This window comes from Haemaphysalis longicornis, unplaced genomic scaffold (assembly GCF_048455015.1).
Source record: "Haemaphysalis longicornis isolate Haplotype H1 unplaced genomic scaffold, Haemaphysalis longicornis Haplotype H1 scaffold_7, whole genome shotgun sequence".
In the NCBI taxonomy this organism is placed as follows: Eukaryota; Metazoa; Arthropoda; class Arachnida; order Ixodida; family Ixodidae; genus Haemaphysalis; species Haemaphysalis longicornis.
This window is the reverse complement of record NW_027526422.1, coordinates 28,755,752-28,768,719: the sequence shown is the minus strand read 5'-3', so window position 1 is coordinate 28,768,719 and position 12,968 is coordinate 28,755,752. Positions and strand designations below refer to the sequence as shown.

The following is a 12,968-nucleotide window of genomic DNA, read 5'->3' as shown; positions in this document are numbered from 1 at the left end:
CGTCTTGGTCCAAAGGCCTCGTTGACGACGGCGTGATAATGGGTAGCACAGAATAATCGCCGCCTGGACGGGTAAGAAAAAAGAAACGCCAGCACGAATGCGCGATATGAATGCTCGCGATTGTGGTTCCGTACGTTGGCGCCGTAGAACAAGGATGTGCTTCGGCTAAGTCTAATTGCGAGAAAGGGAGAACATTAGTTAGGTCTTTTTGAGGCGAACGATGTCCCGTAGCTGCTCTGGCTTTGACACAGAACCCTGAGTGTTTGTCCCGGCTACTACCAGACGAAACGCATATTTCATGCCGGAGCGCTAGCATGACCGGGCAAGCTGGATTTAACGATGTTAAGCGGCCTGTGAGGCATGCAGGAGGGTAGGCCCCGCAAGACAACTGGCTTTAACAGCGATGCTGTTTAAGCTGGTGGTTGGGCCGGCGAACGTGCGCAGGAAAATCTCGCTGAGCGATGCCGTCATCGCGCGCCCCGGCACCGCAGCTTTGGCGTAGCCTTGCCTCGCGGCGCTCGGGCGGGACTCGTGTCGCCACCTGTCGGAGGCCCGATGCAACTGGTAAAAGCACGGCTTGGGAAGTTCGTCGTGGGCTGGCTTGCTCTAATGCTTGTTGCTACAAGTGGTGCAGTTTTGACGGTGCAAAGAGACGAATTAACGCCAAAATGAAAGAATCCAAAAGGCCGAGAAGCGATAGCCTTAATAAACTTCGTATTAACGTCCAATGCGCAATACCACACAAGCCGAACGGTGTCCACAAAACGAGTTCAAAAATTCTGAGTTCAAGCACTCGTCCCGCTGCGCCCTCCACTACCCGAAGCATAACCAGGCGCAAACTTAGCTGAACCAAGAATAAGCTAGGTGGTGCGGCCAGCTACGCTGTTTTCCCAGCCTTCGCGCCCCTACTGTGAAGCGCGAAATTTGCATTGTTTTGTTATTAAAAACACCGGGATGTTTGATTTTCGCGAGAGCAGATGAAACACTTCAGCCACAGTAGAAAGAAAAATTGGCGTAAAAAAAAAAGGCGCCAATCCACGCTGTGATGGTCGTCGGACTGCGAAGCTGTAAACGACACCCACAACGATTACCCATGAGGCGTCACTTGAGTTCATACATGTGGCTCTACAAAGAGTGAAACCAGAGACTCTGCCAGCCGTTGCCTGGGATTCGCGAAGTCGGGTCCCGAAAGGAGCAGCGTCGGCAGAAAGAAAACGGAGAGGAGCGTCTTTCGAAGGGTGATGAGGAGGGTGCCACGAGTGGCTTGGCGTCGTCTCTCTCACTGCCTCACCTCACTCTTGTTTCATGTGCAGCTTCCAAAAAGCGCCCTCCCCCTCCTCAGACGCTGAATCCAAACCACTGTCTGTCTCCCTATCTCCACGTGTGGGCATAGCTAAGTCGGAAAGACGACGAGCTCTCGCTCCGCTTCTCTTCGGTCCAAGGTTCGATCCCCGCCGGTGCCAGTAGTTTGGGTAGCCTGGGTGTAGCCGGTAGCCAGTTGTAGCCTGGGAGTTTCCTGCTGACACAAAAATTTGCTTGGCTGGTTAGAGGCATACTACTTCGCAGTAAAAGGCGCTATCTGGCAGTGGCCCTGGAAGCGCACGTATGGGTGTTTCTCAGGGCCAGTGCCAGGTGGCGGCACTAGCATCAACAGAAATAGCTTTGCTCATGCCTTGCGCGGTTCTTGCTTCATGTCTCCATTACGCGGCGTCGAATTTCATTGTGTTGGGAGTGCACATACCTCGGGATAGGACGGCACCAGATACGCGATTCTTCATCTTTGTGATTCCCTCGGCGACCATGGCACTGGTCAAGTCTAAAGTGCCAAGTTTAAACGCGAAGACTCAAGGAAAACACCGAGCTAGACGACGTTGCAGCGGAGAAGTGGCGGCGTGCCGACGCGCGTCGTCTCAAGCGTGCCCAGGAAGCGACCGAACAAGGTGCCGAGGGGCTAGAGAAAGACCGTGCGGCGAGGTGCACCCGGAGGCAGCACGGCACACACCTGGGGCGCGACGCGCGAGTCGTCCGTTTTCCAACCATTCGGCGACAACGAGAAAAAACGAAATCTCCTTAAACAAACCTATATTGCACTTATCATTCCAGGACGGAAATGGTGGGGGGGAGAGCATCACGGGTGGGCGTGGGTGGGACGAGGACTGATGCATCGGGGGCGGCAGACGACTATCGTCTATCGACGACATCTGCAGTGAAGCAAGCAGATACGCGGCCAATTTTTTAACACGAAAGTGTTTTATGCCCGGGTACACCAAGATCTCAGTGACGTCGTATCCGTCACGGAAGTGACGTCGCCAGAAGAAGTGTCATTGACGCGGCAGCGCCCAGATTCGAGCGCACGAACTCTCTCGCCACAACGGGAAGTACGTGGCGCTCTTCCATCTGCGCTATGAACAGAGACGTGAGCAGCTCTACGAACGCGCCCGTGGCCTCCGCGATCGGCTGCCGGCGGCGCGCCGCCGGCAGCCGATCGCGGAGGCCACGACGCGCCTTATGTCCTTCCCTATGACTCATTCAGATGGCGCTGCCGTCTAGGAAAGGCGAAGCGAAGTAGCGCGTCATGGCGCTAATTGGCGCCGACAGTTGCCGCCTCGATGCCAGCGCCTTCGTGTACGGGGGACGCGCGTGAATTAAGGGCCTCTCCGCTGTAGTGTTGTTCCCATGACCGTTATGTGTTTCAAGCTGCTGTTTCTGTGCATGTCCTTTTTGGTTTTGTTGTCCAGGAATAAACCGGTTATTTTTGTTTCTTGCGTACCGGCGTCACTTCGTCTGGCGGGGTCAGGCTCGCGAACCCTTCGCACGTGGAGGAGTTCCTTTAACATTCAACTGCTCCTTTATACGAAGGCCCCTTTCCCTTTCGTGTTTTACTGATTTATTTAACAGAGGGAGAAACCACAACATTTTATGGCACGTTTCACTACATGAAGTTTGGCTATATATGAGGCTGTAACTACACGAACTATAGGAGCTAAATAAAGTCTCATAACTATACGAACAACTTCCGCGAACAGAATATCGGATCCCCTAATACGTTATATATCCAGCAGGCTGTCTAATGGAACCTTCAGTTTTGAATAATACACTTTAGATTAACACTTGTGCATCAACTAGGTACACGCACTCCACTACCACCACCACCATCATCATAATCATCGTCATGTTGTTGGGAACATTAACGGAAAGGAAGGCAAGCGGGGAAGAAGGGAGGAGGGGTTCAGTACATGTGGAGGTCGTCTTGAAGACGTATCGCTTATATCACTTATAAATCACGTATGCCACGGCTAAATTGCCCGTACTGGGCCGTTTTCGTTGTATAAGAGATTATGCCGCAGGTGGTGTCGTGTGGGATATGAGGGCAATGTAAGTTGTGGCGTAGTGGCAAGAACGAATGCACGAAAGCGAGAAAATTTGGGGCAGTGCCAGGTGAGGTGGTTGAGATCGGCTTTGATGGGGTGGTGACAGTCGTAACACCGTGGTCATACAGGTGTCGCCGAAGAACTTGTTCATGAAGATTTCTTGTGGTCGGGTTAAAGTGCTTCTTTTTCTTGAAGAGCTTCTTACTCCGGTTTAGAGGTTCTTGTGGTCGGCTTGAAGCTGAGGTGGCCTGGGGGTTTGAGAGCCCTGAGGCATGATTTTTTCAGTTTTTTGTCGGCCGTCATCGTCTCTCCCCACACCCTTACACCATCGTCATTGTCGTCACCGTCATCGTCGTAATAATCAGAACCCTCGAGGTAAATGATTCACGTTGTAATGTAGTCTCCCTAAGAAATCCCGACGAGTGAGAGCACAGTCGCTTTACCTAGCAGAAGGGCATATATGCGCTGGTAGGATCTAAGGTGGCCGGCAGTTAGTCGTAGTTGTTTCACTTTCTTGTCGGCTGTCCTAATCTCGCATGAGCGTAATGACCATCATCGTCATCGCCCTCGTCGCCGTCATAGTTGTAATAATCATAAACTTCGATGTCAATGAATCACGTTGTAAGGTGGTCCCCCTTCAAAATCTCGAAAAGTTAGCGTAGTAGCTGCGCCTAGCACAAGGGCGTATGCAATTGCGTCGACGGCGCGGCGACGCCAGAGCGCTTTCAATTAGACTCCACACGCCCAGCGTCGTACTGCAGCGCCCAGCAAATCGAACCGAGCGTGTGGTGGGAAACTCACATGCTGGCCGCACAATCAGGCCGAGAGCCGATCCGTGTCGCCCAAGACAATTAGGCGACGCCGCGCTCTCTCCGCCCGATCGCGTCGTCATCGGCCGCTATTGCTGGTGCAGACACGCACACCTCGGTGCGGTTTTTTTGTCGCCAAACCGAGTGCGTGACCACCGCAAAAGTTCTGGCACGTTCGGGTGCACTTTTGGGGTGTGAGGGATTAACTCGCAACTGGTCGCCGATTCCGGCGCTGCCAATTCCCTCTCAAACTTCATTCGAAAATTTGAAAAAAAGAAGAAGAAATAACGAAAACCAGAGATTACTATTCAAACTGACAACTCGAAAACCCGCAGCATCTGCAGGATTATCCGACGATACTGCGACGACAAAATTACCGCATGCTGGACGTTTTTTTACGGCATTACGTCAATGTTTTTTTAACGGCGAAGCTGTTTAGCAAATGGTTATTTTTCGTGTCCTCAGTTAAAAATACCAAGAAAATGCCACGAATACTCAAGTAGAGAGATTGGCAAAGGATGCCGAGAATACCCACTGAGAGGGATTGGCCAAGATTGGAAACAATTGAATCTAGCATTCGCCGTAGTCGTGGAAACAGTTGCTTGGAACAAGAAAGACTCTAGCGTTCGCCGTAATCGTGGCAACACTTGCTGGGAACGAGAAAGACACGTCATGGCGTACGCCCCTCCAAGGTGATGTCCAGTGATTAGAGAGTTTTAGCAGTCCGTCCGTTCTGTTCGTTACATTGCTACCGGGTTCACCGGGACCGGTCTGCGCCTGCGCGCGCGGAAGGGCGAGGAGGAAGGGGGAGGAGGCGCGGACATGGCGAAGGCAGGCCCTTGGAACTAATCCCCCTACTGTGACGAATGCCCAAGCGCCCAGACGGGTCTCGGTCAACACGCTAGCTACGCACGCTGCGGAGCGGCCGGACTGCTAAAACTCTCTATTATCAATTGAAGAAAAATGAAGGAAGCTCACCCTTATAGCAACAATGATGGAGTAAAGGTCGTTGCGGCAGTGGAGAAGAAGCAAACCGGCTGTAATCCTGGACTTAAATCGTCCGGATGGTCGTGAAGGTTGCGTACAGATTCGCTACCTCCAAGTCTTACGCCTTAGTGTGAGCTTCCTTCATTTTTTTTTTTGGCATTATGCGAGTTTTGTGATGGCATTTACGTTACTTCATTGCGCTGATATTATGTGATTATTGTGACAATAACAGTACGTCAGTACTATGAATATATAAGACATAGCGTCTGCTTGGATGCTGTACAAATATCGTTAGAGGTTCCGTATAGAAATGTATGTCATTGTGATAATGTGCGATATTTTATAGCAGGTATCGCCAAAAAAAATTTTACGCTGGTATTGCTTTCAAATATCTACAGCTCGATGACGATACCTTCATGAACGTGTCGTCAATGGTTTTATGGCCGTAGCAGTACGCTTCGATGTTGAAAAACTGCGAACAACATTATCGCTTAACGAACATCAATTGTATATAAGTGGGACACTCCGTGTCGCCATGGCAACGACGCTTTCCCGTCTGGCTTTCCCAGAAACGCGTCCTCTCCTCGTTGTTATGGCGACGGCCCCGATCGTGTGGTAACTTACCGCGATAGAGTTGTGACAGTCAGGATTATGCAAGTGCTTACAATGGCGGGTCTTAGGCGCTATTTTGTTCACAGCGAAGAAGCATTAGTAGAAGAATCGCGACGTGCGCCTAGAAATAGGTTTGAAGGCAAGAAAAGGCGCGGGTAAAAAAAAAAAGTAAGAAGTAGGGCCGTTAGGTGCAGCATGTCAGCGCTGAGGTACCAAATCGCAGAGCGACTTAATGGATATATTTATAGCGAAATGCAGCGTACACCCTGCATCACCAAGAACAACACTGATAATAGCATGAATAATCACATTAGAAGAACGCTTTGAGCACGCAAAAAGTAGCCAAACAACAACAGCAACAACTACAACAAGTAGACAACAAGTAGCCAAAGGTGGTACTAAGAATTCTTTCGATAAAAAGTGAGCTAAAATCCTGCTCGGCATGCCCAGTTTAGGCGTGCTAGATATCGTAGCCCTATTTCTGCCTTAGCAGGCACCACTGGTGCTCGGTGGCTATCAGCGGTCAGCTTGGGACTCAGGTATTCAGTCAGGTATTCTGTTCTGCGCACGTGTATCCCTTCTTGTTCGAAAGGAGCCCTTGAGCTACCCAATCTGGGACCAACAAACTGAAGGGGGCGTATACGCGTTTTCAGACCACTTAAAGATAGCTGTCCTGCACAAAAGAATGCAGCCATCGCGGCCATGTCGATGCGGCTGCGTGAGAGGGTGAACAAGGACCAATGGTGGTGTCTTTCAAACAGTCGGTGCGCGAATGCCGTGCCCGATAGCTAATCCCAAAATTCGCCCTATCTCCCTGCCTCTCGCGAGAAGAGCCAGATCGATTGATTGATTTATTGTGGGGTTTAACGCGCCAACGCAGCGCAGGAGATAAGGCGCGCCGCAGTGGAGGGCTCCGGATTAATTTTGAGCACCTGGAGATCTTTAACGTGCGCCGAAATCTCGTACACACGAGCGTTTTTGCTTTTCGCCTCCATCAGAAAAGCGCCCGCTGCGGCCGGGAAAAAGAGCCAGATCATTTACCCGGGTAAAATCAGGACAAGCCAACGCACAACTGATGTGCGATATAATTTCTGAAAGCGAGCTTTAACAACCACAGGGGTACGTTGTGTGCCCAACCTTAGAAGTGCGATTCATTCTTATCAATTATTTCGCAAGGATAAATCTCCGCCGCTGTTCCAATGTTCCCTACGACGTCAATATCGTGCGCTCAGAAGGATAGAAGCAAAATCTGACGAATCTTCAACGCCCACTTAGGTCGCGACAAAAGAATAAAAATCGGCGAAAGAGGTTCCCGTTAAATGGCCCCCGGTTCCAGCATATTAGGTTGCCCATCGGCTCAGACTAAGTAAACGAGCCTCTTCCTTCTGCAAGACCTCGAGCTGCCTATACTGAAACCAGCTGCGCCCCCAGGGCCCGCATGGGCACGCAGGGGCTCTAAGGAAAGGAAGGTAGCGAAGCCAAAGGCGCTCTTGGCTCAAGCCAACTTTGAAGTGGCTCATTAATAAAGCGCCCCGTTTCAAAGCAAAAAATTCCCGCCCATCGTGAGAGCCATATGCCGCAACGCTTTGCGAAGACCGGGCTGCTTAGCTTGCTCTTCACTAAGTGGCCGCTCTTCGAACTCGCTTTCGGTGAGAGGCTGACAGGTGTCAGTCGGAAAAGAGATGAGGGAACGAAAAGCAAAGCAGAAGAAGAACTGAAGATACGGCCCATTTTTAATAAACTCGCCGTCGCAGGGACGCCGCGCTCAAACAAAGGTGCTCGCATCACCTGGGGCGTCAAAGCGCCAGTAAACAAAGCTCGTGGTCGGGTAAACAAACACGGGCATCTCGCTCCGCAACTTCCAAAATCCAAAGTGCTTGGGCTAAGAGCGGCCGTGTTTTTAAGCTAAACAGCAAGTAGCTCGCACGAAGCCATCGCGAAAAGAAAAGAGAAAAACGAAAAGGAAGCCGGAAGGGCGCCATGGTCTGCCCCAATATCCAGCCGCTCAGGCTTTTTAGATTTCCGAGAAACAAAACCATTGCTGAATCGGTACTGCATACACAATGGTCCGGTCGTGCAGCCGAGGCCCAAAAGGAAGTGAGATTGAGTGGAGATCGCGGGTAATTTTAACCAAGACGACCTGGGTTATAGGATTGCTTTTAAAGCGAAGCTTTAGTGTCCTCACGGATGCCGTTGTACGCCAATACGCCCTGCAGGAAAGCCAACTTTCTCTGACGATGATGATAAATGAGCGTGGGTGACGTGGAAAAAAAAAAACGCTTCCCGTGGCCGGAATCGAACCTGGGTCCCTCGCGTTATGAAGCCGGCGCCTATCCGATTGCTCCGGTTCGACTTTTTTTTTTTTCTTCTTTACTGCATGGAAAACTGCCCTTAATACAGCCTACAAAAGTTATGAGTCATCCAAGAAGATGCAAATCAGCTAAAATAAGCCGTCCGTTAAAACTCTGGCAAGCAGACGCACGCGTCCAACAGATGCAGCCATTCTGGTGGGTCACTTTGCGCCGCATAAATGCTCCGCACCAACGCAGTTTGCTCCCGAAAAATGGACTTCGTTGGGCGAGGGGGTTCCGCGTGCCTGTCCGTCATGCGGCACTTCCACAAGCTATATAATCCGATCACAACAAATATATCATAGGGCACTCCAGTAACATCTCTAAAAGGCAAGAACCGAATTGTATAAGGGGTAATGTCCATGTCCTTTTTAAGAGTTCGTTGCAACACATCCCAGAAAAACACCGCATCCCGGCACAAAACAAAACAATGATCAATGGTTTCCGGTTGATTGCATAAACGGCAATTGTCAGACCAAGGAATAGACATTCCTTTCTCGCGCAACCATGTTTTCACTGGGAGTGTCGATGTATGCAGCTTAAAGAAAAACGTTTTTGCATTTGGAGGAAGACACATACGTGTGACCCGCTTCAAAACACTGTCCTTATGGTGGCCAATGTAAGGCTGGCGATAAACCGGCACTGGGAACAGACTCTCTAATAAAGTGTTCGTCAAAGCCTTCCTGGAAAGGGTAAACAGATATTGCAGGGAAAACCTCGCAGTAAGGAAATTGAAGGTGTCGACCACCTCCTTTAAAAAACCCCATGGCGGCTTCGTACTGACTTCACCAGTGGAGACAAGCAAAAACGGCAAATGGAAACTTATGCGCTGTTGAATAACGTTGAGCAGAAGTGGATGATGCGTCACCTTATAGAAGAAAAACCGAGATACAAGCTGGTGTACAAACAAATGTATCAGCCCAGCACCCCCAGACACTAATGGAAGAAACAAATTGTCCCTACGCATAGGTTCCCATTGGGACCCCCACACAAATGTTGCAAAAACTCTATGTAGAGCTTGTACTTTAGAACGTGAACAGTGGAGTACTTGCAGCACATAAACAAGCTTTGCGACAAGGAAGACATTACAAACGTGCGCACGCGCAAACACAGAAAGTTCTCGCCCCATCCATGCCTGAGAGGCTCGCTTGACTTTTTGGAGTGCCAATGACCAATGAGGCCCGATGTTTCGTATTTGGTGCAAAGGTACACCTAGGTATTGAAGTGCGTCTTTATCCCAAGTAATGCCACCAAATAAGGACGGTTTCGCACCCCATTCACCGAACCAAAATCCCTTTGTTTTTTCCATATTCTTCTTCACGCCCTGGTTAATGGCAGTCGAACCGGAGCAGCTGCTCCAGACGCTGCTCCGGTTCGACTGCCATTAACCAGGGCGTGAAGAAGAGTTATACGCGTTCCACACGTACACGAAAAATTACATTAAGTGCTTAATGCCTAAGGTTTAATGCCATTAATTCGCTGCTGCACGCAAAAATCTAATGCCATTCGCTCTAATGTCATTCTGGGTTTAATAAGAAGTTCCGCACAATTCATTAGCCTTCGCGAACGCCTTAAATCCGCCTGCTCTCGAACGCGATGAGCACCAAATGAAAACGAACGAAACTTTCAGCACCAGAGTTGTTGACGCGGAAACGTAGCTCAACTTCGAAATAAGATGTTTTTTGTTTTTTTGCACTCTTGGTGGCGAAGTTCTGAAGAAGACGAAGGTCACTAAATCAGCAGCATAAGGCAAAACACTGTGTCACCCGTCATTTTGAATTTCTCAGATTTGGCTACCGCTGGCAGGCGACGGCGGCTGCTGAAGCCACTTTTAGAAACGGCTCACACCACTGTTTTAGAAAACATTATTTCTCAGAACGTTTTCCTTCACAAAAACATTTTTAACCCTTGTAAGACGTTTTTCTCTACGTTTTAAAAACTTGTAAAATATGAGTGCATTTCTCTTTTTGGTCATTATTACCATGCCTAAAACAATGCCTTTGGGTTTTCGCGTGTAGCACGGCCTCCCCAAATGATGTCATTCGGCATCTTAAGGACAAACACTTAACGTCATTTTTTCGTGTATGTGTGGCACGGGTATTAGACGACTTCAAACGACAAAGAAGAAGAGGGGAGGAAGCAAGAAATTTGTAGATGCTGTAGGAAAAGAGAGGAGGAACACGGAGAAGAAAGACGAGGAGCAGGAGGCAGCTCACTTTCGTAGGCGGTGCTTACTTCGAAGTATGCCTGATTCTAATTACGAAGACTCGGAGCTCGAGCACCTCCGGTACTCATGGAAGTGCAGCGTACGCCAGTCGCGAGCTTGCGAAGTAACCCTCATTAGTTTTCGCTGTCGGGTGCCAAATTTTTACTTTCACCGCTATAATCTGGCCCCTTCACCACTACGTGCATTCTGCAACGAACCCGAAACAATCGACCATTTTCTCTTCTCCTGCCAACGGTTCTCCTCTATAAGACGAAGGTACTTAGAAGCCACATGTATCCGGCTAAATCTCCCACTGTCCGCAACCCTAATTTTAGATGCGACTGCATCTCATTCACTCGCCTTGTCCCTCCATACGGCGTTGTTGTTGTCCGTCCACACCCCTCCCCCATTCTCCTCGCCGCGCGAGCTGCGCTCTCTGCCGCTCACCCCTCTCCTATCCGATAGCGAACACTCTCTCGCGAGGGGCATTGGATTGGATTCGATTGGGTTGGCTTGGCTTGGCTTGGATTGGATTGGCTTGGATGGGATTTGGATTGGATTAAAGTGGTTTGTGTTAGATTGTGTTGCGTCATAGCCGCGCCGCGTTGCGTCATAGCCGCGGTCGTTCCAGCACCGGCGTTCCGATTTCCATCGATGCGTTGAATGGAGCCTAACAATTCTGCTATCGCCCGCGCAACCGTAACAAGCACCGATCACTGTGATAACAGGAATGCTAGCACCACTGAAGACAAGGCCGCGTGTTAAATAAAGAATACACCATACGCGTTCCTCACACATTTCACGCAATTACAGAATCAACCCAACGGAAACACCAAGTGAAGTCCCAAGATGCGTCGCATCTCCACAGGGTTCCCCTCGTGGAAGGTGGGGTAATTTTGTCATTCGGGGCGAAAGTACTGGGCTTCTGCCACGGGGATTTTCACCGCGCGTTACACTCATTCATCTTAGAATCAGGCCGTCTGCCATATTAGCTGTCATTTGGACCTGCTGGGTTCCCCTGTCAAACCTACGCGCGTCTTTCCCACTGTTTTGTCTGCATTTTCTCTTTGTAATACATCCCGAATTTATTGCAATCGCGTTTTTTTTTAATTCTGTCTATATTCTCCACACTTTTATTTCGCTAATCTTCTGCGGCTAAGGCATTGTAATATTTAAATGTTTTTTTTTTCCAAAACTTCTTTCGGTAGAGTACCCATTTCCTAGGCAATCCCCTGAGTGGGTAAGATCCATTTAACTGGTACCACCACCACCACCAGGAGAGATTGGGGTTCGAGGCGACGGAACGCGCTGGAACTCGCGGCCTTAGAACCCGCAAGGCACCAGCGGAACTGCCCCGCTTGCCTCCTCGAGCAGTCGACCCAAGTGCGCCTGGACAACAACGGCTCCTCCTCGCTGGCCTCATCGCCTACGTGCACGGGCATCTACGCACCAGCGGTTCCGTCCCGTTGGCCCCATCACCATCCGCACGTGTGCTCACGGATGTTACCTCAGCGACACTGGACACCCCACTGGCGCCACGATCCGGTGCAACGAAGCAAGGAAAAGTGCGGTATGAAAATGACCTTTAAGAACCAGTGGGGTTAAAGCGTTAGGACAGTATCGTAGTATAAGGACTGAATAGACACTTGGGGTGTTTTGTATATTTTTCCGTCCCTTGTATTATCTATTTTCCTACCTCCTATATACTTTAATATATTTTATAGTCTCTTTTATACTTGATCTTTCTGTGCCCAGAATCTATTCTTTTCACCAAGGTGACGCGTGACATCGACACAGTCGAAGCGAGCGTCAAGCAGCAGCAACCGAGCGGTACACCCCAAACCCAAACTTAGGCCTACGGAGTGCACACCTGAGTGGTGTACTGGCGTGGACGCCCACCCTTCGCGTTTGTCGAGTTAGAGCGTGTGCTATGGAACGCCTCCCGCTACGGAACGCTTCAAGGACGCGTGGTCGAGGAGCCGTGTCGCTGTTACAGACGCCGACGGCGACGCCAACGCCGGCTTTTTCAGGCGACATTTTAATGCTTTGGCATTAATAATACAAGTTGCGAAATGAACGGAACAAAAGGGAGAGGGAGACTCACGTGTGGCGCAGTCTTCTTGAATTCCCGGCAGAGTTGCACCAGCCGGGTCCTGGCTGCATCGCTCTCGTCTTGTCTGTCCACCAGTTCTGTGGCCGTCACGTCCAGTTCTTTCTGCAACCAGAGCCAAAAGAACGACCGGGGAGTTGGCAAAATGCGACGCAGTAGCAGCTTTTTTAGGAAATGCGTTTACGTTTTGTAAAGCTTCATTTAGGCGAGCGATAGCTTGACTCAAGCCCGACTCCAACGCACCGCACGGACTGAAGTGGTGTGCAGTAACAAATGTTGTAAGCAACCGCGGACTTCAGTAAATGCTGCACAGGTATAAAGAAAGACCAAGAAGTGGACTTCAACGGTACACCACCCTACTCAGCCCAAATATAGAACTGCTAAAATCCCTTGAGACCTTCACACGCAGAGTCAAGAAAACGAAAGGAATTCAAGAAGAGATCCAGAAAAAATATAAAACTAGAAGGTAACAGCTACATACTGAAACTACTAAGACATTACGTTATTTAGCCCTAAAGTTTC

The 12,968-nt window shown here is 49.9% G+C and overlaps 1 protein-coding gene across 1 annotated transcript in view; it reads right to left on the bottom strand.

Annotated features, from left to right (window-relative positions):
- The window catches only part of Ct (homeobox protein, cut), an 845,317-nt gene that overhangs the window by 689,187 nt on the left and 143,162 nt on the right, over nucleotides 1-12,968 (bottom strand). Inside the window, 1 exon segment of the mRNA XM_077676505.1 lies at nucleotides 12,441-12,551. Coding sequence (XP_077532631.1) covers nucleotides 12,441-12,551 — 111 coding nt within the window.